The 26,627-nt window shown below is 41.8% G+C and overlaps 1 protein-coding gene and 1 long non-coding RNA gene across 21 annotated transcripts in view; both read left to right on the top strand.

The window, feature by feature from the left end:
* Positions 1–24,151, top strand: part of LOC118398220 (chloride channel protein 1-like) — a 39,666-nt gene extending 15,515 nt beyond the window's left edge. The window contains exons 4-23 of one of the 2 annotated variants that reach the window (XM_052470483.1): positions 1,533–1,661; positions 2,092–2,225; positions 2,331–2,408; positions 2,630–2,708; positions 2,976–3,101; positions 3,229–3,313; positions 3,651–3,752; positions 6,605–6,689; positions 9,864–10,019; positions 10,483–10,552; positions 10,761–10,871; positions 11,484–11,697; positions 11,897–12,030; positions 12,122–12,306; positions 14,187–14,268; positions 14,717–14,799; positions 18,543–18,590; positions 19,065–19,169; positions 19,325–19,411; positions 19,633–24,151. In XM_052470483.1, the coding sequence (XP_052326443.1) occupies positions 1,533–1,661; positions 2,092–2,225; positions 2,331–2,408; positions 2,630–2,708; positions 2,976–3,101; positions 3,229–3,313; positions 3,651–3,752; positions 6,605–6,689; positions 9,864–10,019; positions 10,483–10,552; positions 10,761–10,871; positions 11,484–11,697; positions 11,897–12,030; positions 12,122–12,306; positions 14,187–14,268; positions 14,717–14,799; positions 18,543–18,590; positions 19,065–19,169; positions 19,325–19,411; positions 19,633–20,103 (2,564 nt within the window). In that variant the 3' untranslated portion in view covers positions 20,104–24,151. The remainder of the gene's footprint in view (positions 1–1,532; positions 1,662–2,091; positions 2,226–2,330; positions 2,409–2,629; positions 2,709–2,975; positions 3,102–3,228; positions 3,314–3,650; positions 3,753–6,604; positions 6,690–9,863; positions 10,020–10,482; positions 10,553–10,760; positions 10,872–11,483; positions 11,698–11,896; positions 12,031–12,121; positions 12,307–14,186; positions 14,269–14,716; positions 14,800–18,542; positions 18,591–19,064; positions 19,170–19,324; positions 19,412–19,632) is intronic. The other variant, XM_052470484.1, reaches the window with a different exon arrangement.
* LOC127909383 (uncharacterized) lies at positions 12,592–13,839 on the top strand. Of its 19 annotated transcripts, none has more exons than XR_008071001.1 (4): positions 12,603–12,674; positions 12,741–12,839; positions 13,434–13,697; positions 13,764–13,839. It is a non-coding gene; the product is annotated as an uncharacterized LOC127909383 (long non-coding RNA). The 19 variants fall into 19 exon arrangements; XR_008071004.1 differs by having other exon boundaries at positions 12,603–12,707; positions 12,774–12,839; XR_008071000.1 differs by having other exon boundaries at positions 12,613–12,740; positions 12,774–12,839.
* Positions 24,152–26,627: the final 2,476 nt, after the last annotated feature.

Below are 26,627 nucleotides of genomic sequence, written 5' to 3'. Positions count from 1 at the left end.
CCAGAGTTCCTCTGTGGAGATGTGAGAACCTTCCAGAAGGACAACCATCTCTGCAGCACTACACCAATCAGGCCTTTGTGGTACAGTGGCCAGACAGAAACCACTCCTCAGTAAAAGACACATGACCACACGATTGACGTTTGCCAAAAGGCACCTAAAGGACTCTCAGACCATGAGAAACAACATACTCTGGTCTGATGAATCCAAGATTGATGTATTTGTGCCAAGCATCACATCTAGAGGAATCCTGGCACCATCCCTTTGGTGAAGCATGGTAGTGGCAGCATCATGCTGTGGGGATGTTTTTTCAGCGGCACTGACTGGTAGAATGGAGCAAAGTACAGAGAGATCATTGATGGAAAGCTGCTGCATATGCGATCAGGACCTCAGACTGGGGCAACAATTCACCTTCCGAAAAGACAACAACCCTAAGTGCACAGCCAAGACAACCCAGGAGTGGCTTCGGAACAAGTGTCTGAATGTCCTTGAGTGGCCCAGCCAGAGCCCGGACTTGAACCCGATCGAACATCTCTGGAGAGACCTGACAATAGCTGTGCAGAGACGCTCTGCATCAGACTTGACAGAGCTTGAGAGCATCTGCAGAGAATAATGGGAGAAACTCCCCAAATACAGGTGTGCCAAGCTTGTAGCGTCATGCCCAAGACGACTCAAGGCTGTAATTGCTGCCAAAGGTGCTTCAACAAAGTCCTGAGTAAAGGGTCTGAATACTTATGTAAATGTGATATTTCATTATTATTATTTTTTATAAATGTGTATACATTTCTAAACACCTGTTTTGGCTTTGTTCATTATGGGGTATTGTGTGTAGATTGATGGGGGGTAACGATTTAATCCATTTTAGAATAAGGCTGTAACGTAACAAAATGTGGAAAAGGTCAAGGGGTCTGTTGCTTCAGTTGATTTGACTTCATGGTTGTGAATTTCTACGTTGAGTAAACATTGTTTTTTGCTAACTCGACTTGATAAGCTTTGACATGTTAAACTTAATATTTTGTCAACTCAACAAATGTAACAAATTGAGTTGACTTGGCTAGATAAAACTAGTCATTTTGACTGAATCTCAATGTCTTTTTTTACAGTGTACATTTCGCTGAAACACGGGTGAAACTAAGCAAGCCAGTGCCTCTCTCACAGAATATTACTAATGGCAAGACAAACATCTACAAAGGGAAAGGACATCTGTCAGTCCAGATGGATTGACAGTTCATCCAAGAAATAGGGCATCTTAGTGTATTTTCTTTGTAACTGTCTGTGTCAGTGTCTGCCCTGTCATAACCAACTTCCCTTTCTCCTCTCTTCTCACCCCCCTTACCTTATCCTCCATCCTCTTCCCTCATCTTCACCCCTTTTTCTGTGTCTTCCCCTCATTTCCTCCTCCCCCTCCTCCCTATTGCCCTTCATCCTTCCCCTTTCTGTTTTGCTCACCTGCTCCTCTACCTTCCTGCTTTTTCTCACATCCCTTCACATGCCTCACTTTCACCCCTCCCCTCAATTTCACTCCCCCCTGTCAGTGTATAAGTGGATTCACTGGGAGCTGAGGGGTAATGTCCTGCTCCAGTACCTGGCTTGGGTCAGCTATCCCATGGCGCTCATCATGTTCGCCTCCTTCTTCTGCCACCTGGTCGCCCCACAAGCCATCGGTGTGTACGCGCTCACTCACTCAATGCTTACTGCTTACTTTCCCCATCACCCGCCACCCCTAATGACCTGTTACCCACAGTCCGTTATCCATTGATCTTCTCCCCTCTCTGCTTGTGTACCTACCTAGCCCTGTCCTCACACACTGATGACCTCACTGTCTATCTAGAGCTATGACCTTTCCTTGTCGTTCTGAGACAAACATATATTTGGTTTTCCTGTAAAACAACAATTTTGTAACTCTACCTCTTCCCTGACCTCTTTTCACCTCCCCACCCTGTCTGTCTGTCTCGCTATCTCTTGCTCTCTCTTTTGCTCTCTGTCTCTCTCTCTCTCTCTCTGTCTCTCTCTGTCTCTCTCTCTGTCTCTCTCTCTGTCTCTCTCTCTCTCTCTCTCTCTCTGTCTCTCTCTCTTTCTCTCTCTCTCTCTCAGGCTCTGGTATTCCTGAGCTGAAGACCATTCTCAGAGGGGTAGTGTTGAAGGAGTATCTGACTGTCAGGGCTTTTACTGCCAAGGTCATTGGTCTGACTGCAGGTCTGGGCAGTGGGATGCCAGTAGGGAAAGAGGTGGGTTACACACACTCACATCTGATTCCCTGATTACAGCTATCTAAAAAACCACGACAAGTTTCCTTGTTTCTGCCCCCTTGTCTTCCACTTTTTCTTCCCAAGGGCCCGTTTGTTCATATCGCCAGCATCTGTGCTGCTGTGCTGAGCAAGTGTATGACGTTCTTCTCGGGAGTCCATCAGGTGAGCAGTTACTTGACCAACATTGAGAACACGGACATTACAGTTTTGTCAGATCACTTCGCATTATACTTTTAGATGTTTTTCCAATGAGGTTCTCTTTTCCTCCCTCGGTTCCTTGTCTACTTGTATGGGATCCCCTTTCCCTCTATCTGTCTGTCTGTCCCTTCCGCTCTACATCTCTGCTGCCCTCTCTCTGTCACCGTCTCTCTGTGTGTCAGTAGAGCCCATACTGCTACACAGACATCCTTACAGTTGGCTGTGCGGTTGGGGTGGGTTGCTGTTTCGGTACCCCTCTTGGAGGTACAACTCTGTTTTCCTTTTCGATTCACCTTCCATCCATCTAGTATAAAGCAAGCTACAAAATCAGCTCAAGCAATTGTCATGTGTCTGACAATCAATATAGGCACGGTGTTGAAATGGCCTCAGTTATGTGTATTTGTGACAGGTCGTCATGGCAAGTCTTCAAAATGCAATGCGATCTGGAGTTGAACTATGTGCCACATTTTCTGATATGACGTCTGACTGATATTTGACCTCTCTCTTGCTTTGATCCTGCCGCTCCACCAGGGGTGCTGTTCAGTATCGAGGTGACGTCCACTTACTTTGCTGTGAGGAACTACTGGAGAGGCTATTTCGCCGCCACCTTCAGTGCCTTCATATTCAGAGTGCTCTCTGTGTTCAACAAAGATGCAGGTGGGTCCATGAACCACATGCACGAGGAGGTATTGCGGGCTGTGACACAACAAAATGTGGAAAATGTGAAGGGGTGTGAATTTCTGACTCTATTTCCCTGCACCCCCTGTCTTTTCGTCCTCCACAGTCACCATCACTGCTCTCTTCCGCACCAAGTTCCGCATGGACTTCCCCTTTGACCTCCAGGAGCTGCCTGCATTTGCCATCATCGGGTGAGAGAAAGGGTCGAGAGCCCCCAGGAGCGTGGTGAGGGCACGGTGACCACACTGTGTGTAGTTCGTTGTCGTAACCCAACATGAATGCCTAACCTCATTCTATGTGCCATAAAGCTCTTACATTGGTAGTTATTTTAAGAACGGAGTGTGCTTGCTTCAGCTTCCTAGATTACAGATCTAGAAAAAACGATATTACAGGCTAGGTCGACACCAACTAAACGTACATCTGAAGCAGGCACACATACTGTATATTATTCAGAAAATGTACCTTCTCTTGTTCTTATTTGAACCTTGAGAGTGAGTGAGGTAAAGGTGCTGGTGCTTGTCACTGCAGGATCTCCTGCGGCTTCCTGGGGGCCTTCTTCGTCTGGCTGAACCGCCAGGTGGTGCTGTTCATGAGGAAACCCAACGCCATGACACGCTTCCTCACCAGACAGTGAGTTAAAGGGACGGGGGTGGTGTATTTTGATGAGACACATGAGGAAAATGCAAACCTGAATTGGGGAGGATCAGGCTAGGGGCTTAGTAGAATGGAATAGAATAGAATAGAATCACCCATTGTCTTTCTCCAAACAAATTTGTGTTGCCGACTGGTGCGTTTTACAAGAACAGACAGTCAAACCATCATCCAGACATTGATCGATCCATCTATAAGCAATTAGTGGTCTCTGAAAAATAAACTAGTTACACTCTCGCTCCAATAGAAATGAATGGTTTAGCAGCAACCAGTGCAGCTGCTTTTGTCAGAGCTGAACATAGTTACACTGTGGGGAAGATGATGGATGGGAGCACTGGAATTAGACCAACAGAGACCAGGAGGATGTAATTATATTGTCAGCTTTGAGAGTGTTAAATTGGTGCTTGTTCTTAGGCCTGTCCTACTGGGAGAAAGAGGGAAGTTATCTTATGGGAGGAGAAACAGGACATTTGTGAAGAGGGTATTATGGCATAGGGTGCAGTTATATTCAGAGGATTATATAGTGCCATCGTAAAGTATTCACACCCCGTGTCTTATTTGCCATTTTGTTGTGTAGCAAAGTGGGATTAAAATTGATTTAATTGTCTTTTTTTGTGTCAACAATCTACACAAACTACTCAAAGTGGAAGAAAAATGCTTAGAAAATAAAGCACTAACATACTTTGGTTAGATAAGTATTCAACCCCCTCAGTTAATACATGTTAGAATCACCGTTGGCAGCGATTATAGTCTCTCTGGGTAAGTCTCTAAGACCTTTGCAAAGCTGGATTGTACAATATTGGCCCATTATTTCTCTTTTTAAACTCCAAGCTCTGGTCTAGTTGGTTGTTGATCAGTGCTAGACATCCATTTTCAAGTCTTGCCATAGATTTTCAAGCCAATTTAAGTCCACACTGTAACTAGGCCACTCAGGAACATTTGATGTCGTCTTGGTAAGTATCTCCAGTGTACATTTAGCCTTGTGTTTTAGATTATTGTCCTGCTGAAAGGAGGATTTGTCTCCCAGTGTCTTTTGGGAAAAAAAGCATACCGAAGCAGGTTTTCCTCTAGGACCTTGCCTGTGCTTAGCTCTATTCCTTTTCTTTTTATCCTAAAAAACTCACTAGTGCTTGCTGATGACAAGCATATCCATAACATGATGCAGCCACCACCATGCTTGAAAATATGAAGAGTGGTACTCAGTGATGTGTTGTGTTGGATTTGCACCAAACAAAATGCTTTGTATTTAGGACAAAAAGTGCATTTTTTTTGTCACATTTTATGCAGTATTACTTTAGTGCCTTATTGCAAACAGGATGCATGTTTTGCAATATTTTTATTATGTACAGTCTTCCTTCGATTCCCTCGGTCATTTAGGTTAGCATTGTGGAGTAACTACCATGTTGTTGATACATCCTCCGTTTTCTCCCATCACAGTCATTAAACTCTGTAACTGGTTTAAAATCCCCATTTGGCTTCATGGTGAAATCCCTGAGCGGTTTCCTTCCTCTCCATCAATTGAGTTAGGAAGGACGCCTGTATCTTTCAGTGGCCGTCAGTGCCATTTAAGATGAGGGAGGACAAAGAAAAATGTTCTTCTCATGAGCATGGCCTTATTTTCTATTACAGCATATTGGATGACTGTCATTCATATTCTATTCACCCAGTTCCATTTAACAGTGATAGGTTTAGGCTACTACATGATACTCAAATTTTCCCTGTACCCATCATGAGGTTGCTGCAACCTAGCCTATGAATGAATGTTTACAACCTAAGTCCACACAGGTCGAGAGAGAAGTTTGAGGTGATAGACAGTGACACATGGACAGAGAGTGACACAGTCAATACCACCTACCACTCTTGCCTGCATCTAGCTGGTATAGGGTGTAATCATTAGTCCAACAGTTGCAAATATGAGTTTCTATTGGACAAATTCAGGTATGTTTATCCCTGTTTTGTTTTAGCAGCGTGTGGTTAAATTTCGCATAGTTTTATCTAAAAAGGATAACGTTTTTAAATGTTTTAAAATGTTTGTTTTTATGAAGTTCACTGAGGAGTATGGTCCTCCTCTTCCCCCTCTGAGGAGCCTCCACCTGTATCTTTGTAGTGACTGGGTGTATTGATACACCATCCAAAGTGTAAATAATCATTTCTCCATGCTCAAAGGGATACTCAATGTCTGTTTTTTTTTGTGTTATCTTCCAATAGGTGTCCTTCTTTGCAAGGCGTTGTAAAACCTCCCTGGTCTTTGTCGTAGAATCTGTGCTTGAAATTCATTGCTCGACTAAGGGACATTACAGATGATTGTATGTGTGGGGTACAGAGATGAGGTAGTCATAAAACAATTATGTTAAACACCATTATTGCACAGAGAATTAGTCCATGCAACTTATTTTCTGACTTGTTAAGCTAATTGTTACTCCTAACGTTATTTAGGCTTGACCAAACACATCATTTTTTATTAATTTTTAAAAAATTCTAAAATCAGAATTCCACTTTTACACTGCTGGGTTATTGTGTGTAGATCAGTGGCACAAAATCTAAATGAAATCCATTTTAAATTCAGGCTGTAACACAACAAAATGTGGAAAAAGTAACAGGATGTGAATACTTTCTGAAGGCAATGTATGCTGTATGCCACTTAGCAGACATTTTTATCCAAAGCTATTTACAGTCATGTGTGCATACATTTTACGCAAGGGTGGTCCCAGGAATCGAACCCACTATCCTGCCGTTGTAAGTGCCGAAGCGTGCTCTACTAGCCGAGCTACAGAGAACCACAGGGACATAGGGTTGGAACATAGAGTTTTTAATCCCTTTTCTTTCCCCAGCCGACTGATTTTCCCCGGTGTTGTGACCTTAGTGATAGCCAGCTTGACCTTTCCCCCTGGATTTGGACAGTTCATGGCTGGAGAGGTCAGAGTTCAAATATAATTGTATTTGCCAATTTTTGTTTCATCTCTCACTATGAATATGCTCTGTAGAAGTCCCTGTTTATTGGGACTTGAAAACATGTTAGTAACACTTCACAACACTTTGATGAATAAGCATAAGTTATTATAAAGTGTTACCAATATTGTTTTGTTTAGCTGAAATGCGACTGTTATCTACTTTTCTCAATCATGAAAAGCGTCACTGCAGAACAACATTCATAGGATCATCTAACGAGTATAACTATTTACCAAAATATGTCAATTGGGAATTTTTGGGCTTTCTCATAACTAAAAATACCCACTAGGCACAAATATATTTGACTCAACATGGTTTCCACGTCATTTCAACCCAAACATTCTATGTGATGACGTTGAGTCAACGTGGAAAACAAATCAACGTGGAAAACTGATTGGATTTGAAAGAAAGTAATTCACGTCGTTTTTGTCACCCAACTTTTAACATACATTTTTTGGGGGTTGAATTCACGTTAGTTGACAACTCAACCAAATGTAAATCAAAACTAGACTCTGCACTCACGTCTGTGCCCAGTGGGCTGGCTGCTAGTAGCAGTCTGTTTCTGGTCTCAAGACAATTCTACAAGGAGTTGGCACCCAGGTTAAACCTGGACTGTGTAATCTAGATGTTCAGTATTAGCTGGATATTAATTGAAGAAGCCTTTTTGCCCAGCCATTCAGAAAAATGCCCTAGGTTCATTTTTTGTTTTGAGACCCCTTAAAATAGCCTGCATAGTTAGTGCGAATTAGGTGTGTTTAAAGCAGTCAGAAACACCTGTGTGCAGTGGGATCTTCACCCTCAAGCTACTATGTTCAGCATCTTTTAAAGATGGAACTTGTGCCCCTTTTCTACCTTGTTAAAATGCCGAGGTGGTTCCAAAACAGACCATTATGCTCACAGTACAGTATTGGCAATTATTTCAAAACCTCTCTTTTGGAACTATATTGAATAGGCCTACAGGTTGACATATTTGCACACAAAGCAATCTTCATCTGCAGTATTTTGAACGAGTTCTGACTACAGTACAGTTGGTTTTGTCAAAATATGATTCAATATTTATATATACAGTACCAGTCAAAAGTTTAGACACACCTACTCATTCTAGGGTATTTCTTTATTTTTACTATTTTTCTACATTGTAGAATAATAGTGAAGACATAAACTATGAAATAACACATATGGGATCATGTAGTAACCAAAAAACTGTTAAACAAATCAAAATATATTTGAGATTTGAGATTCCTCAAAGTAGCCACCCTTTGCCTTGATGACAGATTTAAACACTCTTGGCATTCTCTCAACCAGCTTCGCAAGCAATACTTTTCCAACAGTCTTGAAGTAGTTCCCACATACGCTGCGCACTTGTTGTCTGCTTTTCCTTCACACTGCGGTCCAACTCATCCCAAACTATCTCAATTGGGTTGATTTCAGGTGATGCAGCACTCCATCACTCTCCTTCTTGGTCAAATAGCGCTTACACTGCCTTGAGGTGTGTTTAGGTCATTGTACTGATGAAAACCAAAAGACAGTCCCACTAAGTGCAAACCAGACGGGATGGCGTATCGCTACAGAATGCTGTGGTAGCCATGCTGGTTAAGTGTGCCTTGAATTCTAAATCAATCACAGACAGTGTCACCAGCAAAGCACCCCCCACACCATCACACATTTTCCTCCATGCTTCACGGGGGGAACCACACATGCAGAGGTCATCCATTCACATACTCTGCATCTCACAAAGACACTGCGGTTGGAACCAAAAATCTCAAAGTTGGACTCATCAGGCAAAGGACAGATTTACACCGGTCTAATGTCCATTGCTCGTGTTTCTTGGCACAATAAAGTCTCCTCTTCTTATTGGAGTCCTTGAGTAATGGTTTATTTGCAGCAATGCAAGCACGATGGCTTGCTTCATGCAGTCTCCTCTAAACAGTTGATGTTGAGATGTGTCTGCTACTTTGTGGCGCTCTGTGCAATGTGTGACTATACTGACAAACGCTACGGGGTGGAAAAGAAATTGGGCTGCAATTTCTGAGGCTGGTAGCTCCAATGAACTTATCCTCTGCAGCAGAGGTAAATCTGGGTCTTCCTTTCCTGTGGCGGTCCTCACGAGAGCCAGTTTCGTCATAGGCCTTGATGGTTTTTGCGACTGCACTTAATAAAGAAACTTTAAACGTTTTAGAAATGTTCATGTCTTAAAGTATCTCTTTGCTTATTTAATGCTGTTCTTGCCATAATATGGGCTTGGTCTTTTACCAAATAGGGCTACCTTCTGTATACCACCCCTACCTTGTCACAACACAACTGATTGGCTCAAACTCATTAAGAAGGAAAGAAATGCCACAAATGAACTTTTAACAAGGCACACCTGTTAACTGAAATGCATTCCAGGTGACTATCTCATGAAGCTGGTTGAGAAAATGCCAAGAGTGTCATAAAGGAAAATGGTGGCTACTATGAATAATCTCAAATATAAAATATATTTGTTTAACACTTTAATTACTACATGATTCCATAGTCTTGATGTCTTCACTATTATTCTGCAATATAAAAATAGCAAAAATAAAGACAAACCTTGGAATGAGTAGGTGTGTCCAAACTTATGACTGGTACTGTATATATTCAACTATTCATTACACATTTTAACACAATTGAACCTTTACTGTTTTTAACACTTTTTCATTAACACTTTTTAAACCTATTTTTCATTAACACTATTTTTATTTTATTTGACTTTTTACCCCCTTTTTCTCCACAATTTCGTAGTATCCAATTATTAGTAGTTACTATCTTGGCTCATCGCTGCAACTCCCGTACGGGCTCGGGAGAGACGAAGGTCGAAAGTCATGCGTCCTCCGAAACACAACCCAACCAAGCCGCACTGCTTCTTAACACAGTGCGCATCCAACCCGGAAGCCAGCCGCACCAATGTGCCGGAGGAAACACCGTGCACCTGGCGACTTTGGTTAGCATGCACTGCGCCCGGCCTGCCACATGCGTCGCTGGTGCGGGATGAGACAAGGATATCCCTACCGGCCAAACCCTCCCTAACCCGGACGACGCTAGGCCAATTGTGCGTCCGTGGGGCGAGTTCTTGCCATTACGTTTTCCATCTTCCTTTCCCTTCTTTCATGCCACCGCCAGCTAATGCCCAGAGAATGCATCAACTCCCTGTTTGACAACTTCACCTGGACCAAAATCTGGGGCTCCCCCCCTCCCCCCGGCCTGGGGCGCTCCTCTGCCTGGCTGCACCCCGACGTCAGCGTCTTTGTCATCCTCCTGCTCTTCTTCGTCATGAAGGTACCCTTCCTCATTCCCTTGCTCCCTCCTCCCTCTTTCTTTTCCACCCCGTTGCGCTTGTCAGTATGGTCACATGTTGCACATAGCGCCACTCAGTACAATGGCGGACTCCTGGTTGAGTCACTCATCTCAGTAGAATAAGAATCTCCTTCAGAGAGACTGTGGTGGAGATGTAATCCTTAGCACTCCATCAGTATCAAACTCGACATAGTTGCCTAGAGATTTCCACTGAGTGTACTGGAGGATAAGAGTGCAATACTGTGTTAGCATCAGTAGGATTAGTATTTCCCATCGAGGAGATAGTGATGTGTATCGTGTCACAATGGTATTATTGGATTGGAGAAATGTCACCGAATAGACTAGTCGGGAATGTAGTCTAGTATTTGAAAAAAAAACTTTCAAGTCAAATCCTCAGATGCATTAACTCTGCTCAGTTACTAATTGAATTCCTTCCATGTCCCAGTTTTGGATGTCTGCTGTTTCGACGACGATGCCCATCCCTTCTGGAGCCTTCATGCCTGTCTTCATACTCGGTAAACAGAAGCACAAGATTATCATATGTTATTAGTTGTAATATGAACACAAATTCCATATCCATTTTTTATATTTCTTTGTTCAAATAAATTGACAGAGAGAGTGACCCAAAAGCCTACAGTCCTGGGGGGTCTAAACATCATATAGCCAACATGCAAAGTAAACATGACATTCCGCCTCCCATATCCACCATTTGTCCCCCCCCAGGAGCCTCTTTTGGCCGGCTCGTGGGGGAGATCATGGCTGCCCTCTTCCCCGATGGGATTCTGTTTGATGGAATCTTGTACCGCATCATCCCAGGAGGGTATGCAGTCATTGGTTAGTCTCCCTTTCCACCTCCTCCTCTCCCTGTCTCAGTCAGTGCCTGCCCGTCATCCCCCTTTGGTGTGACAGTGAAATGTCACTGTCTGTTCCCCCTCTCCTGTCCTCTGCTGTCTCGGTGACCATAAACCAATACGCTACCATTAATCTCCTTCATCTTCCCTCTCTCGCCCTACAAACCACCCTCTTTTCCTCTGCTCCTTTCATTCCATCCCTTTTACTCTTTCTTCCTTCGCTATATTCCCACATGCCGTCCTGTACATCATTACCAACCCTGGGTCCCTGATATAATGTTTCTCTTCCTCACCCCTCATCCCTTGTTCTTCACCCCATTCCTCATCCCTTCTTTCCCTCCTGCCATCCCTCCTGTACTTGTCCACAAACTATGAGAAGTGTGTTGCCTCTTCCCATTAATCCCTCCCATCTTTTGCCATCCACCCCCCCCCCCCCACACACATTTTTTTGTATATCCCCCTCTCTTATGGATCATCCATCTACACATCCCTTTCACCTGCAAATGCCTGTTTTCTATCCTTTTCTATTTCTACCCATCCCTCTCTCCCTTCCTCTGTCTTCCATTTCCTTCCTCTTCTCCCTCCTCACTCCCAGGAGCGGCAGCACTGACCGGGGCGGTGACCCACACGGTGTCCACGGCGGTTATCTGCTTTGAGCTGACGGGCCAGATCTCCCACATCCTGCCCATGATGGTGGCCGTGATTCTGGCTAACATGGTGGCCCAGGGCCTGCAGCCCTCGCTCTACGACTCCATCATCCAGATCAAGAAACTGCCTTACCTCCCTGAGCTGGGCTTTGGACACATCAGGTGTGCAAAGAGAAGCTGCAACCAAGGTGACATGTTGGCTCTAAGGGGGCCCAGTTGCATTGAGGGTCTCATGCTAAAAGAATGAGTTGTTTGAGTCAATATGGCCGCCTCAGCATGCTTGATTCTTCAACATAAACACACCCGTAGTACACAAGTGTTGAGCATGAATTAATGATTGGCATTTCCTTCTGACTTACAGCCAGTATAACATCTTTGTGGAGGACATCATGGTTAGGAAAGTGAAGTTTCTCTCATTACAGTCCACCTACAGGGAGTTGATACACCTCCTGGATTCCACTTCTCTCAAAACGATACCACTAGTGGATTCAACAGGTAAAAATGTATGCATTCTTTGTGAACGTGAGGATACATTTCAGTGTCTTCATTTCTTGAGTGGTTCATCATCATGTGACTCTTCCTGTAGACTCTATGATCCTTTTGGGCTCCATCGAGCGGTCAGAGCTCCACGCTCTCTGTGATTGGTGGCTCTCTGCAGAGAGGCGGATCCTCAGGCAGGAACAGCGTTTGCAGGAACAGAACCAGTATGCCAAAGACAGCTGGGAATCCTTTGCCTTTGTGGATGAAGATGACGAGGAGAGTGGAGATAAGGTGTGTCAGAGAGACCAAGGGGAAATGTTCATGAGGAATCAAAAACACACTCTTAGAAAATCAATCAAATCAAAGTTTATTGGTCGCCTATAGGGTTGTTATGGTGACCGTATTACCGCCACACCCGCGGTTACGAGTCATGAAGGCAGTCAACCCATCAGCTAAATATGACACAGCCAGATCAGGACCTAACATAAGGACAACTCAGAGTATGTTATTTTGTTCTTCTGAATTAGACTACATTTTCTTCATATCGTGTTTCTTTAGACCAGTCTAAAATAAATAATGGATTTATGGTGAAGGTGTAGGCTATATTACATGGATTTATTGTGAAGGTGTAGGCTATATTACATGGATTTATTGTGAAGGTGTAGGCTATATTACATGGATTTATTGTGATGGTGTAGGCTATATTACATGGATTTATTGTGAAGGTGTAGGCTATATTACATGGATTTATTGTGAAGGTGTAGGCTATATTACATGGATTTATTGTGATGGTGTAGGCTATATTACATGGATTTATTGTGATGGTGTAGTCTATATTACATGGATTTATTGTGATGGTGTAGTCTATATTACATGGATTTATTGTGATGGTGTAGTCTATATTACATGGATTTATTGTGATGGTGTAGGCTATATTACATGGATTTATTGTGATGGTGTAGGCTATATTACATGGATTTATTGTGATGGTGTAGGCTATATTACATGGATTTATTGTGATGGTGTAGTCTATATTACATGGATTTATTGTGATGGTGTAGTCTATATTACATGGATTTATTGTGATGGTGTAGTCTATATTACATGGATTTATTGTGATGGTGTAGGCTATATTACATGGATTTATTGTGATGGTGTAGGCTATATTACATGGATTTATTGTGATGGTGTAGTCTATATTACATGGATTTATTGTGATGGTGTAGTCTATATTACATGGATTTATTGTGATGGTGTAGTCTATATTACATGGATTTATTGTGATGGTGTAGGCTATATTACATGGATTTATTGTGATGGTGTAGGCTATATTACATGGATTTATTGTGATGGTGTAGGCTATATTACATGGATTTATTGTGATGGTGTAGGCTATATTCCATGGATTTATTGTGAAGGTGTAGGCTATATTACATGGATTTATTGTGAAGGTGTAGGCTATATTACATGGATTTATTGTGATGGTGTAGGCTATATTACATGGATTTATTGTGAAGGTGTAGGCTATATTACATGGATTTATTGTGAAGGTGTAGGCTATATTACATGGATTTATTGTGAAGGTGTAGGCTATATTACATGGATTTATTGTGAAGGTGTAGGCTATATTACATGGATTTATTGTGAAGGTGTAGGCTATATTACATGGATTTATTGTGAAGGTGTAGGCTATATTGCATGGATTTATTGTGAAGGTGTAGGCTATAGTACATGGATTTATTGTGAAGGTGTAGGCTATATTACATGGATTTATTGTGAAGGTGTAGGCTATATTACATGGATTTATTAGACTTTTTACAATGTAGATGTTCCAAAGGTCTGCATCAGTGACTTGTGGTCTGTGTGGAAGCCAGGAGATGCTGAATGCATTTATGTTAATTAACGGTCAATTACTGTGAGACCAGCAGTCATTTTCTTGACAATCAATTTTGTGACCGCCACAGCCCTAGTCGCATACACAGATAGGTGTTTCGAAGGGTACTAAAAGGATTCCTTGTTCGGTGACAAGGTTCTACCTGGAACCAGAAAGTGTTCATCTACAGGAACAAGCTGGAAAACGCTTACTGAAGCGCCTTGCTACAAGGAACTTGTATTGTGCCATTATTTAAGCTGTCAACGTGATGAATTTACTGTTTTGTTCAATTTCCCAGAGTACCCCAGTTCAGGAAGAGAGCAATGGCCCCCTGCCATCTCCTAAACCACAGGAGCCCTTGTCCAATCACACAGCTCCTGGTGAGTTGAACCATCTCAAGGGAACAATGCTTCTATGGGTGCCTGGCAACAGTGTCATCTATTATTATACAGCTTATTGTATATTCATATTATTATACAGCTTATTGTATGTTCATATTATTATACAGCTTATTGTATATTCATATTATTATACAGCTTATTGTATATTCACATTATTATACAGCTTATTGTATATTCATATTATTATACAGCGTATTGTGCATTCATATTATTATACAGCTTATTGTATATTCATATTATTATACAGCTTATTGTATATTCATATTATTATACAGCTTATTGTATATTCATATTATTATACAGCTTATTGTATATTCATATTATTATACAGCTTTGAATTATTTTGTTATCAATCTTAACATCAAGACACCTTTGTAGAGGACTTTGACCTTCGTCCATCACAACTTTTATCATCTGTCCTTTTCAGAAAAGGGCCATCTTCAGTCTGTTAGGAGAACTCTACGGAATATCTTCACCTCTCGAGACAGACAGGCAGAGGGACAGTCACAGGTAGTCTAAAACTGTGTGTGTACAGAATGTCTGTGTCTGTGCCTGTGACTCTACGTTAGTGCTGGGCGATTAACCAACATGTCAGTTTTCTTGTTCGTTTTTTTAAACAACTAATTGACCAACGTCGGTTCAAATATTTGAATTCCATGTTTTTTTTTACTTCTGTGAGCTCAATGCACATTTTCTCTGGAGATAAATCAGATCAAGCCCGGAACTGTGTGATGTAGTAGGGAGTTGTAGTTTCCAACAGGCGAATATTCTACTTAGTCTGGCACATTAAACATGGTAATTGACTACAATGATCATAATCCGTTGTGCACCTACTTGTCCAGTCTGTGTGGTGCAGACACAAAGAGGGAGAGATGAGACAGAAGAACTCGCTATCGAGAGGGATAGAGAGCAGGTACTTTGTGAGGTATCTCGACCTGAAAATACATCATCTAAGTGATTCATAGTTTGTATTCAGCAGTCATAAAAATATGCCTTATTTACTTTGAAGAACTAGGCTACTAAAATTGTGATTTTGTCAGACGGCATAGGCAGCAGCTCCATAGAGATGAGATGGTGGCTTGGAATGAAATAAAGTAATCAAATAATACAAATGTAATATACACTGTGTACAAGACATTCTCTTTCCATGACATAGACTGACCATACTGAGACAGGTTTAAAGGAATATTTTTGAGACATGGATTGTGTATGTGTGAATGGGCAAGACAAAGGATTGAAGTGAATTTGAACTGGGTATGGCAGTAGCAGTCAGACGCACCAGTTTGAGTGTGTCAAGAACTGCAACGCTGCTGGGGTTTTCACAGTTTCACGTGTGTATCAAGAATGGTCCACCACCCAAAGGACATCCAGCCAACTTGACACAACTGTGGGAAGCATTGGGGTCAATATGGGCCAGCATCCCTGTGGAATGCTTGTGACACCTTGTAGAGTCCATACCCCCAACCAATTGAGGCTGTTCTGAGGGCAAAAGGAGGTGCAACCATTGACACAGGAAGTAAGGGTGCTGAAGGCGCTGCACCGCACTGTGAAAAATCTGAATTAAAACAGTTCTAATAATAATAATAAACACAAAAAATGTATTTAAAAAAAAAACTTAATCAAAGTAGCGCTCTTGGCCTTTACTCGTCATGTATTAGTGGACCGGTATTGTCGCCTGTAGCACGGACAAAAAACCCAACCAACCTCAAAGCACTAATCGCTCAGCACTGCCGTGCACACACCAATATCTTCCTAACGATCACTAAAGTATTTCTGGTGCAGCAAATAGGGAGAATTGAGCAGCAAATACATTACTGGGGTAATGAGCTGTTGAGATGTAGATACAGTTGAAGTTGGACGTTTACATAAAACTTTGACAAATACATTTCAACTCAGTTTTTCACAATTGCTGACATTTAATCCCAGTAAAAAGTCTCTGTCTTAGGTCAGTTAGGATCACCACTTTATTTTAAGAATGTGAAATGTCAGAATAATAGTAGAGAGAATGATTTAATTCAGCTTTAATTTCTTTCATCACATTCCCAGTGGGTCAGAAGTTTACATACACTCAATTAGTATTTGGTAGCATTGCCTTTAAATGGTTTAACTTGGATAAACGTTTCAGGTTGCCTTCCACAAGCTTCCCACAATAAGTTGGGTGAATTTTGTCCCAAAGCTTCCGACAGAGCTGGACTAACTGAGTCAGGTTTGTCGGCCTCCTTGCTCGCACACGCTTTTTCAGTTCTGCCCAAAAATGTTCTATGGGATTGAGGTCAGTGCTTTGTGATGGCCACTCCAATGCCTTGACTTTGTTGTCCTTAAGCCATTTTGGCACAAATTTGAAAGTATGCTTGGGGTCATTGTCCATTTGGAAGACCCATTTGCGACCAAGCTTTAAATTAACTTCCTGACTGATGTCTTAAGATGTTGCTTCAATATATCCACATCATTTTCTTTCCTCATGATGCCGTCTATTTTGTGAAGTGTACCAGTCCCTCCTGCAGCAAAGCACCCCCACAAGATGATGCTGTCACCCCCGTGCTTCACGGTTGGGATGGTGTTCTTTGACTCGCAAGCCTCCCCCTTTTTCTTCCAAACATAACGATGGTCATTATGGCCAAACGGTTCTATTTTTGTTTCATCAGACCACAGGACTTTTCTCCAGAAAGTACCATCTTTGTCCCTGTGTGCAGTTGCAAACCGTAGTGTGGCTTTTTCATGGCGGTTTTGGAGCAGTGGCTTCTTCCTTGCTGAGTGGCCTTTCAGGTTATGTCGATAAAGGACTCGTTTTACTGTGGATGTATATACTTTTGTACCTGTTTCCTCCAGCATCTTCACAAGGTCCTTTGCTGTCGTTCTGGGATTGATTTGCACTTTTCACACCAAAATACGTTCATCTTTAGGAGACAGAAAGTGTCTCCTTCCTGAGCAATATGACGGCTGCGTGGTCCCATGGTGTTTATACTTGCGTACTATTGATTGTACAGATAAACGTGGTACCTTCATGCGTTTGAACCAGACTGTCCCATGATGTCAAGCAAAGAGGCACTGCGTTTGAAGGTAGGCCTTGAAATACATCCACAGGTACACCTCCAATTAAGTCAAATTATGTCAATTAGCCTATCAGAAGCTTCTAAAGCCATGACATCATCATGACAGAGCTTTCCAAGCTTTTTAAAGGCAATGTCACCTTAGTTTATGTAAACTTCTGACCCACTGGAATTGTGATACAGTGAATTATAAGTGTAATCAATTGTTGGAAAAATGACTTGTGTCATGGACAAAGTAGATGTCCTAAATGACTTGCCAAAACTATAGTTTGTTGACAAGACATTTGTGGAGTGGTTGAAAAATGAGTTTTAATGACTCCAACCTAAGTGTATGTAAACTTCCAACTTCAACTGTATCTTCTATCCTCGGCGGTTTGATTGTAAAACCATATTTCAAGATGGGAAATATAAATATTTAGCCATTACATTTGCGAGGGATGAATCTCATTACTGAGCTCTGCTCTCTACGTACACACACTCCCTTATCTAATTGCGTGTGACATGAATTCACATGAATTGCAAATGGAGATTGTTCCGAGTGTGTGCATAGTCAAACATATTCCCTCTTAGTTCTATATGTTAATCAACATATGACTTATGGTTATTATTTCCCTGGTATGGCTGGTTGGCTTTTCATATTACCATTTTATACTGCAAATATGAAAAACAATGCATGTTAATGATACTCAAGGATGTACTTGTAAGTACAGGGTTTGAATGTGCACCTTTTCTTCAACCTACTGTATCTCCCTATTCAATGAGGATTCTAATATTTAGTCACCTGTCGTGGTTGTGCAGTTTTCTACTGGGTAGGGCAGCCTTTGGTTTGAATTGTGCACCCCAAACTCATGACTATTTCATAATGAAAAGTTATTGTTATATTTCACACAAACGCCTGGCTTCAGAAATCAATAAGAGTACATCGATGAACATGCAGCCCACACAAAACATGTTATTCTTGACACTGCATTCAACCAAATCATTCTATATATTTTGAGGAGACAAATATGAGTTATTGGTTTCAAGAACAGCCGCCCTCAGCTATGTTATGGGAAGCAGAAGTGTAGAGACTCTCGTCACCTCATCTTGAAACTCTTCAAAGACAGTGGGGGACTAAAAATGTGTGCATGACGTTACTCGGGAAGTGTCTTATCTTATTTTATTTGATCTTATCTTACCTCTATTTTCTCTCTCTCTCATCAGGAGCCTTGCGCCAACCCTCTCCTGTCCGATACGATGACACCAGAAGAGGTAACTGATCTCATTCAGGTCCACTTAAGTGCGGCCCCAAGACCCTTACTTCCCCTGATGCCATGCAAAATTATTAGAGTAGGCTGCCTTGTACATTTTCCAACACTTTTGTACTTTTTAAAAAAACATTTTTTTTACCTTTATTTAAATAGGCAAGTCAGTTAAGAACAAATTCTTATTTTCAATGACAGCCTAGGAACAGTGGGTTAACTGCCTGTTCAGGGGCAGAACGACAGATTTGTACCTTGTCAGCTCGGGGATTTGAACTTGCAACCTTCCGGTTACTAGTCCAATGCTCTAACCACTTGTCAAAAGGGTCTGGGTTAACATGTTGAAACACATAAGAGGGTTAAAAAGTGTCAACATCCATACATCTCTTATGGAGGCAGTTGACATTGAAGGTTGCGTTTTAGAGTGTTTTTAGCCAATTACAGTGTTGCGTTTCTTGACATTGTGTCTGATTGGCTGGAGCAGATCAAAGAATGGGAGGAGGCTGAGATGGACAAGCCAATGGAAATTGATCAGATCCGAATAGATCCCTCCCCTTTCCAGCTAGTGGAGAGGACATCATTACACAAGGTTGGTTCAAGTGCTGCCAATTCATACCAATTTGGAGATATAGTATCTGACATCATGTCTAGACACATGGAAATACGAGTGGATTTGCTTAGAACAGAAGCCATACCAAAATGTTGCGGCCTAATTTGACGTCTGACCTTTTCTGCCTGTCCCAGACCCACACTCTCTTCTCATTACTGGGCCTGAGTCATGCCTATGTCACCAGTATCGGAAAACTGGTGGGTGTTGTTGCACTTAAAGAGGTAAGAAAACTTCCTTTTCTCTTTCTTTTATCTCTTTCTCTATTTCTGTTTCACAGTATTTCATTATATTTTGCTTGTGACGGGAACCTGACAGTTTAGTAAGAGTTGAGTCAAATTGCCTTATGAGTCTACTCATCATGCTATTTTCACGTAATTCAATGTTGTGTTCTTCTAATGTGTCCCCTCCCTTTCCCTGTTCCCACTACCCCATTCTCTCCCAGCTGCAAAAGGCCATCGAGGGCTCCACCCGTAGCGGGGTCCGGCTACGTCCCCCTCTGGCCAGCTTCAGCAACACCAGCCGAAAGTCATCCAAACCCCAGGCAACCTCCGCTCCCTCCTCCCCGACCACCCCCTCCTCCCCTCTCTCCCAAGCTCCCATCTTCCCCCATGCCACTGCCCCGCCACCTCCCCCGACACAGGAGGAGATGGAGGTGTGGATCGAGGGCACGAGGCGGGAGGTGGCAGAGGTGAACAGCAGCAGTAGTAGTAGCAGCAGCGGAACGGGGAGCAGCAGTAGCCCCTCACTACCCCACTCCTTGCCCCTCTCCATCCCCCTCACCTCGCCCCTCTCCATGCCCCTCACCGTTGCTCTCTCCATCCCCCTCGCCGCCTTCTCCTCTCCCCTCACTGCCCTCCGGCCTGTCGCAAAGCAGCAAGTGGAGGAGGAGAGTGAAGATGAGCAGCCCATCTAGCCTTATAGACGAGTGATGTTTTTTTATAACGTTTTTTTTTTATGGTGTGAATTTCTCTTTTAGTCTTTCTCTATCCCTCCATCTTCTCTCTCTCCCTATTGCCCTTTCCCTCTTTCGCTCTCTCGCTGTTCCTTCTCGCACCCTCTTTCTTCACTCGATGAATGATGTCTGTGAATCCACAAGGAGAAATAATCTGGGCTCGATAGTAGTACTTGACCTTTTAAGATTAGAATTGATGTCATTGGTTTTTAAACAGAAGACAATGGCTACCAGTGGTGCTCCAAGAGCTAAAAAATCAACAAGGCCCCAAAACGACCTTTACTAAACCCATCCTCACCTTGGGAGGGAGTTTTATGATCACCATGCTGGGTTGATAGATGACAGTGTTAAATCAGACTGACGACAGCCAACTCAGATGTAATGATGCTAGAGGTTTTTTACTTAATGATGCCATGACTCCAGCTGAACAACCACCATCCCCCTCTGTAATTTAGATTAATCGCTCACTTGATAACGCAAAACAAACACATACTGATGACATTATTATGAAACTTGGTGACTTTTACATTGGTGACTTTTCCCACCTCCTCCAAAAAAGCTGGGTTGTGTTCATTAGGTACCAGATGGAGATAAACGGACTGAAACAAGGGGGACTACCTCGACCTTGGCCAATAAGAAAGGCTCATTTTCGTTTTACACTGCGAAACATTGTAAAACATTACCCTTTGCATGCCCTAATGAACAAAACCCTAATGTTCTTCTGGCACAAATCAAATCATATTTTATTGGCCGCATAGACATATTTAGCAATTGGTATTGCGGGTGTAGCAAAACGTGTGTTCATAGCTCCAACAGTGCAGTAATATCTAACAATTCACAACAATACACACAACAAATCTAAAAGTAAAAGAATGGAATTAAGAAATATATCAATAGTAGATTGAGCAATGTTGGAGTGGCATTGACTAAAATACAGTAGAATAGAATACAGTATATACATATGAGATACGTAAAGCAGGATGTAAACATTATTAAAGTGACTAGTGTTCCGTTATTAGAGTGGCCAGTGATTCCAAGTCTATGTACTGAGCACAGAAGAAAAAAATCTACGGTATGACGCAATGCTTTATCTGAAAAGTAGTTGGATGATGAATGAAATTCTGTCATTCTACCACAACCACCTTTTTCTTTCTCCCGCTCTCTCTCTTCTTCAAACAGTTTCTCAGGTTGCTCCCTATGTCTTTAAACCTGCAGATGTTGGACAGAGGAATCTTCCTGTCTGTTAATTGAAAAGGATTTTGATTGTATGATGTCGATATGTTTTTTAATGTATGGATGTGCAGTTGAAGTCGAAAGTTTACGTACACTTAGGTTGGAGTCATTAAAACTCATTTTTCAAACACTCCACAAATTTCTTGTTAACAAACTATAGTTTTGGCAAGTCGGTTAGGACATCTACTTTGTGCAAGTAATTTTTGCAACAATTGTTTACAGACAGATTATTTCACTTATAATTCACTGTGTCACAATTCCAGTGGGTCAGAAGTTTACGTACATGAAGTTGACTGTGCCTTTAAACATCTTGGAAAATTCCAGAAAATGATGTCATGGCTTTAGACGCTTCTGATAGGCTAATTGATGTCATTTGAGTCAATTGGAGTTGTACCTGTGGATGTATTTCAAGGCCTACCTTCAAACTCAGTGCCTCTTTGCTTGACATCATGGGACAATCAAAAGAAATCAAAATAATTATAGACCTCCACAAGCCTGGTTCATCCTTGGAAGCAATTTCCAAACGCCTGAAAGTACCACGTTTATCTGTACAAACAATAGTACACAAGTATAAACACCATGGGACCACGCAGCCGTCATACCGCTCAGGAAGGAGACTCAGTGCCTCTGTCTCCTAGAGATGAACGTACTTTGGTGCGAAAAGGGCAAATTAATCCCAGAACAACAGCAATGGACCTTGTGAAGATGCTGGAGGAAACAGGTACAAAAGTATCTATATCCACTTTAAAACGTGTCCTATATCGACATAACCTAAAAGGCCGCTCAGCAAGGAAGAAGCCACTGCTCCAAAACTGCCATGAAAAAGCCAGACTATGGGTTGCAACTGCACATGGGGACAAAGATCGTACTTTTTGGAGAAAAGTCCTGTGGTCTGATGAAACAAAAATAGAACTTTTTGGCCATAATGACCATCATTATGTTTGGAGGAAAGCGGGGGAGGCTTGCAAGCTGAAGAACACCATCACAACCGTGAATCACTGGGGTGGCAGCATCATTTTGTGGGGGTGCTTTGCTGCAGGAGGGACTGGTACACTTCACAAAATAGACAGCATCATGAGGAAAGAAAATGATGTGGATATATTGAAGCAACATGTCAAGACATCAGTCACAAAGTTAAAGGTTGGTCACAAATGGGTCTTCCAAATGGACAATGACTCCAAGCATACTTCCAAAGTTGTGGCAAAATGGCTTAAGGACAACAAAGTCAAGGTATTGGAGTGGCCATCACAAAACCCTGACCTCAATCCCATTGTGGGCAGACCTGAAAAAGCGTGTGCGAGCAAGGAGGCCTACAAACCTGACTCAGTTACACCAGCTCTGTCAGGAGGAATGGGCCAAAATTCACCCAACTTATTGTGGGAAGCTTGTGGAAGGCTGCCTGAAACGTTTGAACCAAGTTAAACAATTTAATGGCAATGCTACCAAATACTAATTGAGTGTATGTAAACTTCTGACCCACTGGGAATGCGATGAAAGAAATTAAAGCTGAAATAAATCATTCTCTCTACTATTATTCTGACATTTCTCATTCTTAAAATAAAGTGGTGATCCTAACTGACCTAAGACAGGGATTTTTTTACTCTGGTTAAATGTCAGCAATTGTGGGAAAATGGAGTTTAAATGCATTTGGCTAAGGCGTATGTAAACGTCCGACTTCAACTGTATTTACAGTACACTAGAATGTGTGAGCACACATGTTTACGTTTCTTTGTCTTTAGTCGTGTATTTATTTATTTATCTTTTCGTAGAGCCGATTTGTCTCTGAATGTATTAGCAATGTTAGCAATTTATCTGCCAAATTCTTTATTATTGTGACTATTCAAGGCATATGGATTTGGAACAGCATAATGAATCATATAAAATGATTAACTGAAAACGAACGCAACTTTTATGAAACTATTACTAGGAAATGTGGTGCTACTTACACTATATTAAATGAACGTGACCTTTTGGAATTCACTTTTGTACATAGCAACATGCCTGTTCGTTTAAAGCAGTAGAGGCATCTTTGTCATATTGACGAATTGGTGAACAAATGAGTGGTTCTCAGCTCCACTCCCACACTTCAGTCTTTCTGTCTCTCACTTCTATTGTCATCAACGTTACAGGCAGTAAAACAATCTCCTCCGACAGAAGAAATAGTCGGTTATGAAGAGACAGACAGAGGGTAGTGAAGCCTACAGTAAGACGGCAGTAACAGAACCAGACCAGCTGTATTGTTGACAGGACTAGAACACTCCAGATTTCATAGCATTGTCGGAGGAACTAACGGCTTCCAAAAAAATATCAATGTTTTGTCTTTTTAATACTTTTCAGCTGTGTCCGAATGAATGGAATATTTTAGTTGTCCTTTATTCATAATGGGTGTGAGTGACCCAGCCTACTCTCTGAATCCTAATCCAGCCAGCAAGCATATAGCAGTTTTGTCTCAATTCAGAATTTAATTGAGAATGCCTAATAAATTCCAATGAAATTATTTGAATTGAATTTCATTTGAATTGAAGTAGATAACAGGGTACAGAATTGCAATTCGAATTAGAATTAAAGGAAATGTAATTGAATTGCGTGAAATTAAATGAAATTAAGATGCCTCTTCTAGTATATATTCAGTGTAGTCTATCCAAAAATACATTGTGTACATTTAATTATTTTTCTATTTTCTACATAGTAAAAAACTTGTGAAGACATCAAAACTATGAAATAACACAAATGGAATCATGTAGTAACCCAAAAAGTGTTAAACAAATCAAATATATTTTAGATTTTTGATTCTTCAAAGTAGCCACCATTTGCCTTGATGACAGCTTTGCACACTCTTGGCATTCTCTCAACTAGCTTCACCTGGAATGATTTTTCCAACAGTCTTGAAGGAGTTCCCACATATGCTGAGCACTTGTTGGATGCTTTTCCTTCACTCTGTAGTCCAACTCATCCCAAACCATCTCAATTTGATTGAGGTCGGTTGATTGTGGAAGCTAGGTTATCTGATGCAGCACTCCATCACTCTCCTTCTTGGTCAAATAGCCCTTACACGGCCTGGAGGTGTGTTTTGGGTCATTGTCCTGTTAAAAACAAAACAAATTATAGTACCAATAAGCGCAAACCAGATGGGATGGCGTATCGATGCAGTATACTGTGGTAGCCATGCTGGTTAAGTGTGCCTTGAATTCTAAATAAATCACTGACAGTGTCACCAGCAAAGCACCCCCACCCACCATCACACCTCCTCCATGCTTCACAGTGGGAACCACACATAGAGAGATCATCCATTCACCTGCTCTGCATCTCACAAAGACACGGCGGTTGGAACCAAAAATCTCAAATTGAGACTCATCAGACCAAAGAACAGACTTCCACTGGTCTAATGTCCATTGCTCAAGTTTCATGGCCCAAGCAAGTCTCTTCTTCTTATTTGGTGTCCTTTAGTAGTGGTTTCTTTGCAGCAATTCAACCATGAAGGCCTGATTCACACAGTCTCATCTGAACAGTTGATGTTGAGATGTGTCTGTTACTTGGACCCTGTGAAGCATTTATTTGGGCTGCAATGTCTGTGGCTGGGAACTTTAATGAACTTATCCTCTGCAGCAGAGGTAACTCTGGGTCTTCCATTCCTGTGGCAGTCCTCATGAGAGCCAGTTTTATCATGACGCTTGATGGTTTTTGCGACTGCACTTGAAGAAACGACCAAAGTTCTTAGCATTTTCTGGATTGGCTGACGTGGACTGTCGTTTCTCTTTGCTTGTTTTAGCTGTTCTTGCCATAATATGGACTTGGTATTTTACCAAATAGGGCTATCTTCTGTATAATACTCATACCATGTGACAACACAACTGATTGGCTCAAACACATTAAGAAGGAAAGAAATGCCACAGATGAACTTTTAACAAGGCACACCTGTTAATTGAAATGCATTCCAGGTGACTACCTCATGAAGCTGGTTGAGAGAATGCGGAGAGTGTGCAAAGCTGTCATCAAGGCAAAGGGTGGCTACTTTGAAGAATCTCAAATATAAAATATATTTTGATTGGTTTAACACTTTAATAATTACTACATGATTCCATATGTGTTATTTCATAGTATTGATGTCGTCACTATTATTCTACAATGTAGAAAATAGTAAAAATAAAGAAAAACCCTGGAATGAGTAGGTGTGTCCAAACGTTTGACTGGTACTGTATATAAAGTATTGTTGAAACAATTGATTTTCAGGACAAACTCTTAAAATGTATGATCAAGGAAAGCATAACCTGTATGCAAATTGTATTATACTGTATATAATGATTTTTACTGAGTACTGAGTACTTTTACTGAGATTTTTACAGAGTTCATACATAGAAATCAGTCATTTTAAATAAATTAATTAGGCCCTGATCTATGGATTTTACATGACTGGGAATACAGATGGTCAGACACCTTAGAAAAAAGTTAGGTTGTGGATCAGAAAACCAGTCTGTATCAGGTGTGACCACTATTTGCATCATGCAGAGTAGAGTTGATCAGTCTATTGTTTGTGGCCTATGGAATATTGTCGCACTCTGGTTCAATGGCTGTGCGAAGTTTCTGGATATTGGCGGGAACTGGAGCATCCCAAACATGGTCAATTGGTGACACGTCTGGTGAGTATACAGGCCATGGAAGAACTGGGACATTTTCAACTCCCAGGAAATGTGTACAGATCGTTTCGACATGGGGCCGTGCATTATCATGCTAAAACATGAGGCGATGGCGGTGGATGAACGGCACGACATTGGGCCTCAGGATCTCGTCACGGTATCTCTGTGCATTCAAATTTCAATCGATAAAATGCAATTGTGTTCGTTGTCCGTAGCTTATGCCTGCCCATACCATAACTCCACCGCCACCATGGGGAACTCTGTTCACAACGTTGACATCAGCAAACCGCTTGCCCACACAACGCCATACACATGGTCGGCGGTCGTAAAGCCGGTTGGACGTTTTGCCAAATTCTTTAAAACATAATTGGAGGCCGCTTATGGTAGAGACATTAAGATCAAATGATCTGGCGACAGCTCTGGTGGACAGTCCTGCAGTCAGCATGCCCATTGCACCCTCAAACCTTGAGACATCTGTGGCATTGTGTTTCTCTGAATTGCACTGGATTCAATTCTACTTGCTGTCACTCAAACTCAAGTTCAAATTCTACATCCTGTGGGGTGTGGCCAATACAATTTTAGTTTCAACTCGTGTGATGAAGGAGTAAAATTCTGAAT

This window comes from Oncorhynchus keta, chromosome 19 (assembly GCF_023373465.1).
Source record: "Oncorhynchus keta strain PuntledgeMale-10-30-2019 chromosome 19, Oket_V2, whole genome shotgun sequence".
In the NCBI taxonomy this organism is placed as follows: Eukaryota; Metazoa; Chordata; class Actinopteri; order Salmoniformes; family Salmonidae; genus Oncorhynchus; species Oncorhynchus keta.
Note: the sequence above shows the minus strand (reverse complement) of the source record. Positions and strands in the feature narration are given on the sequence as shown.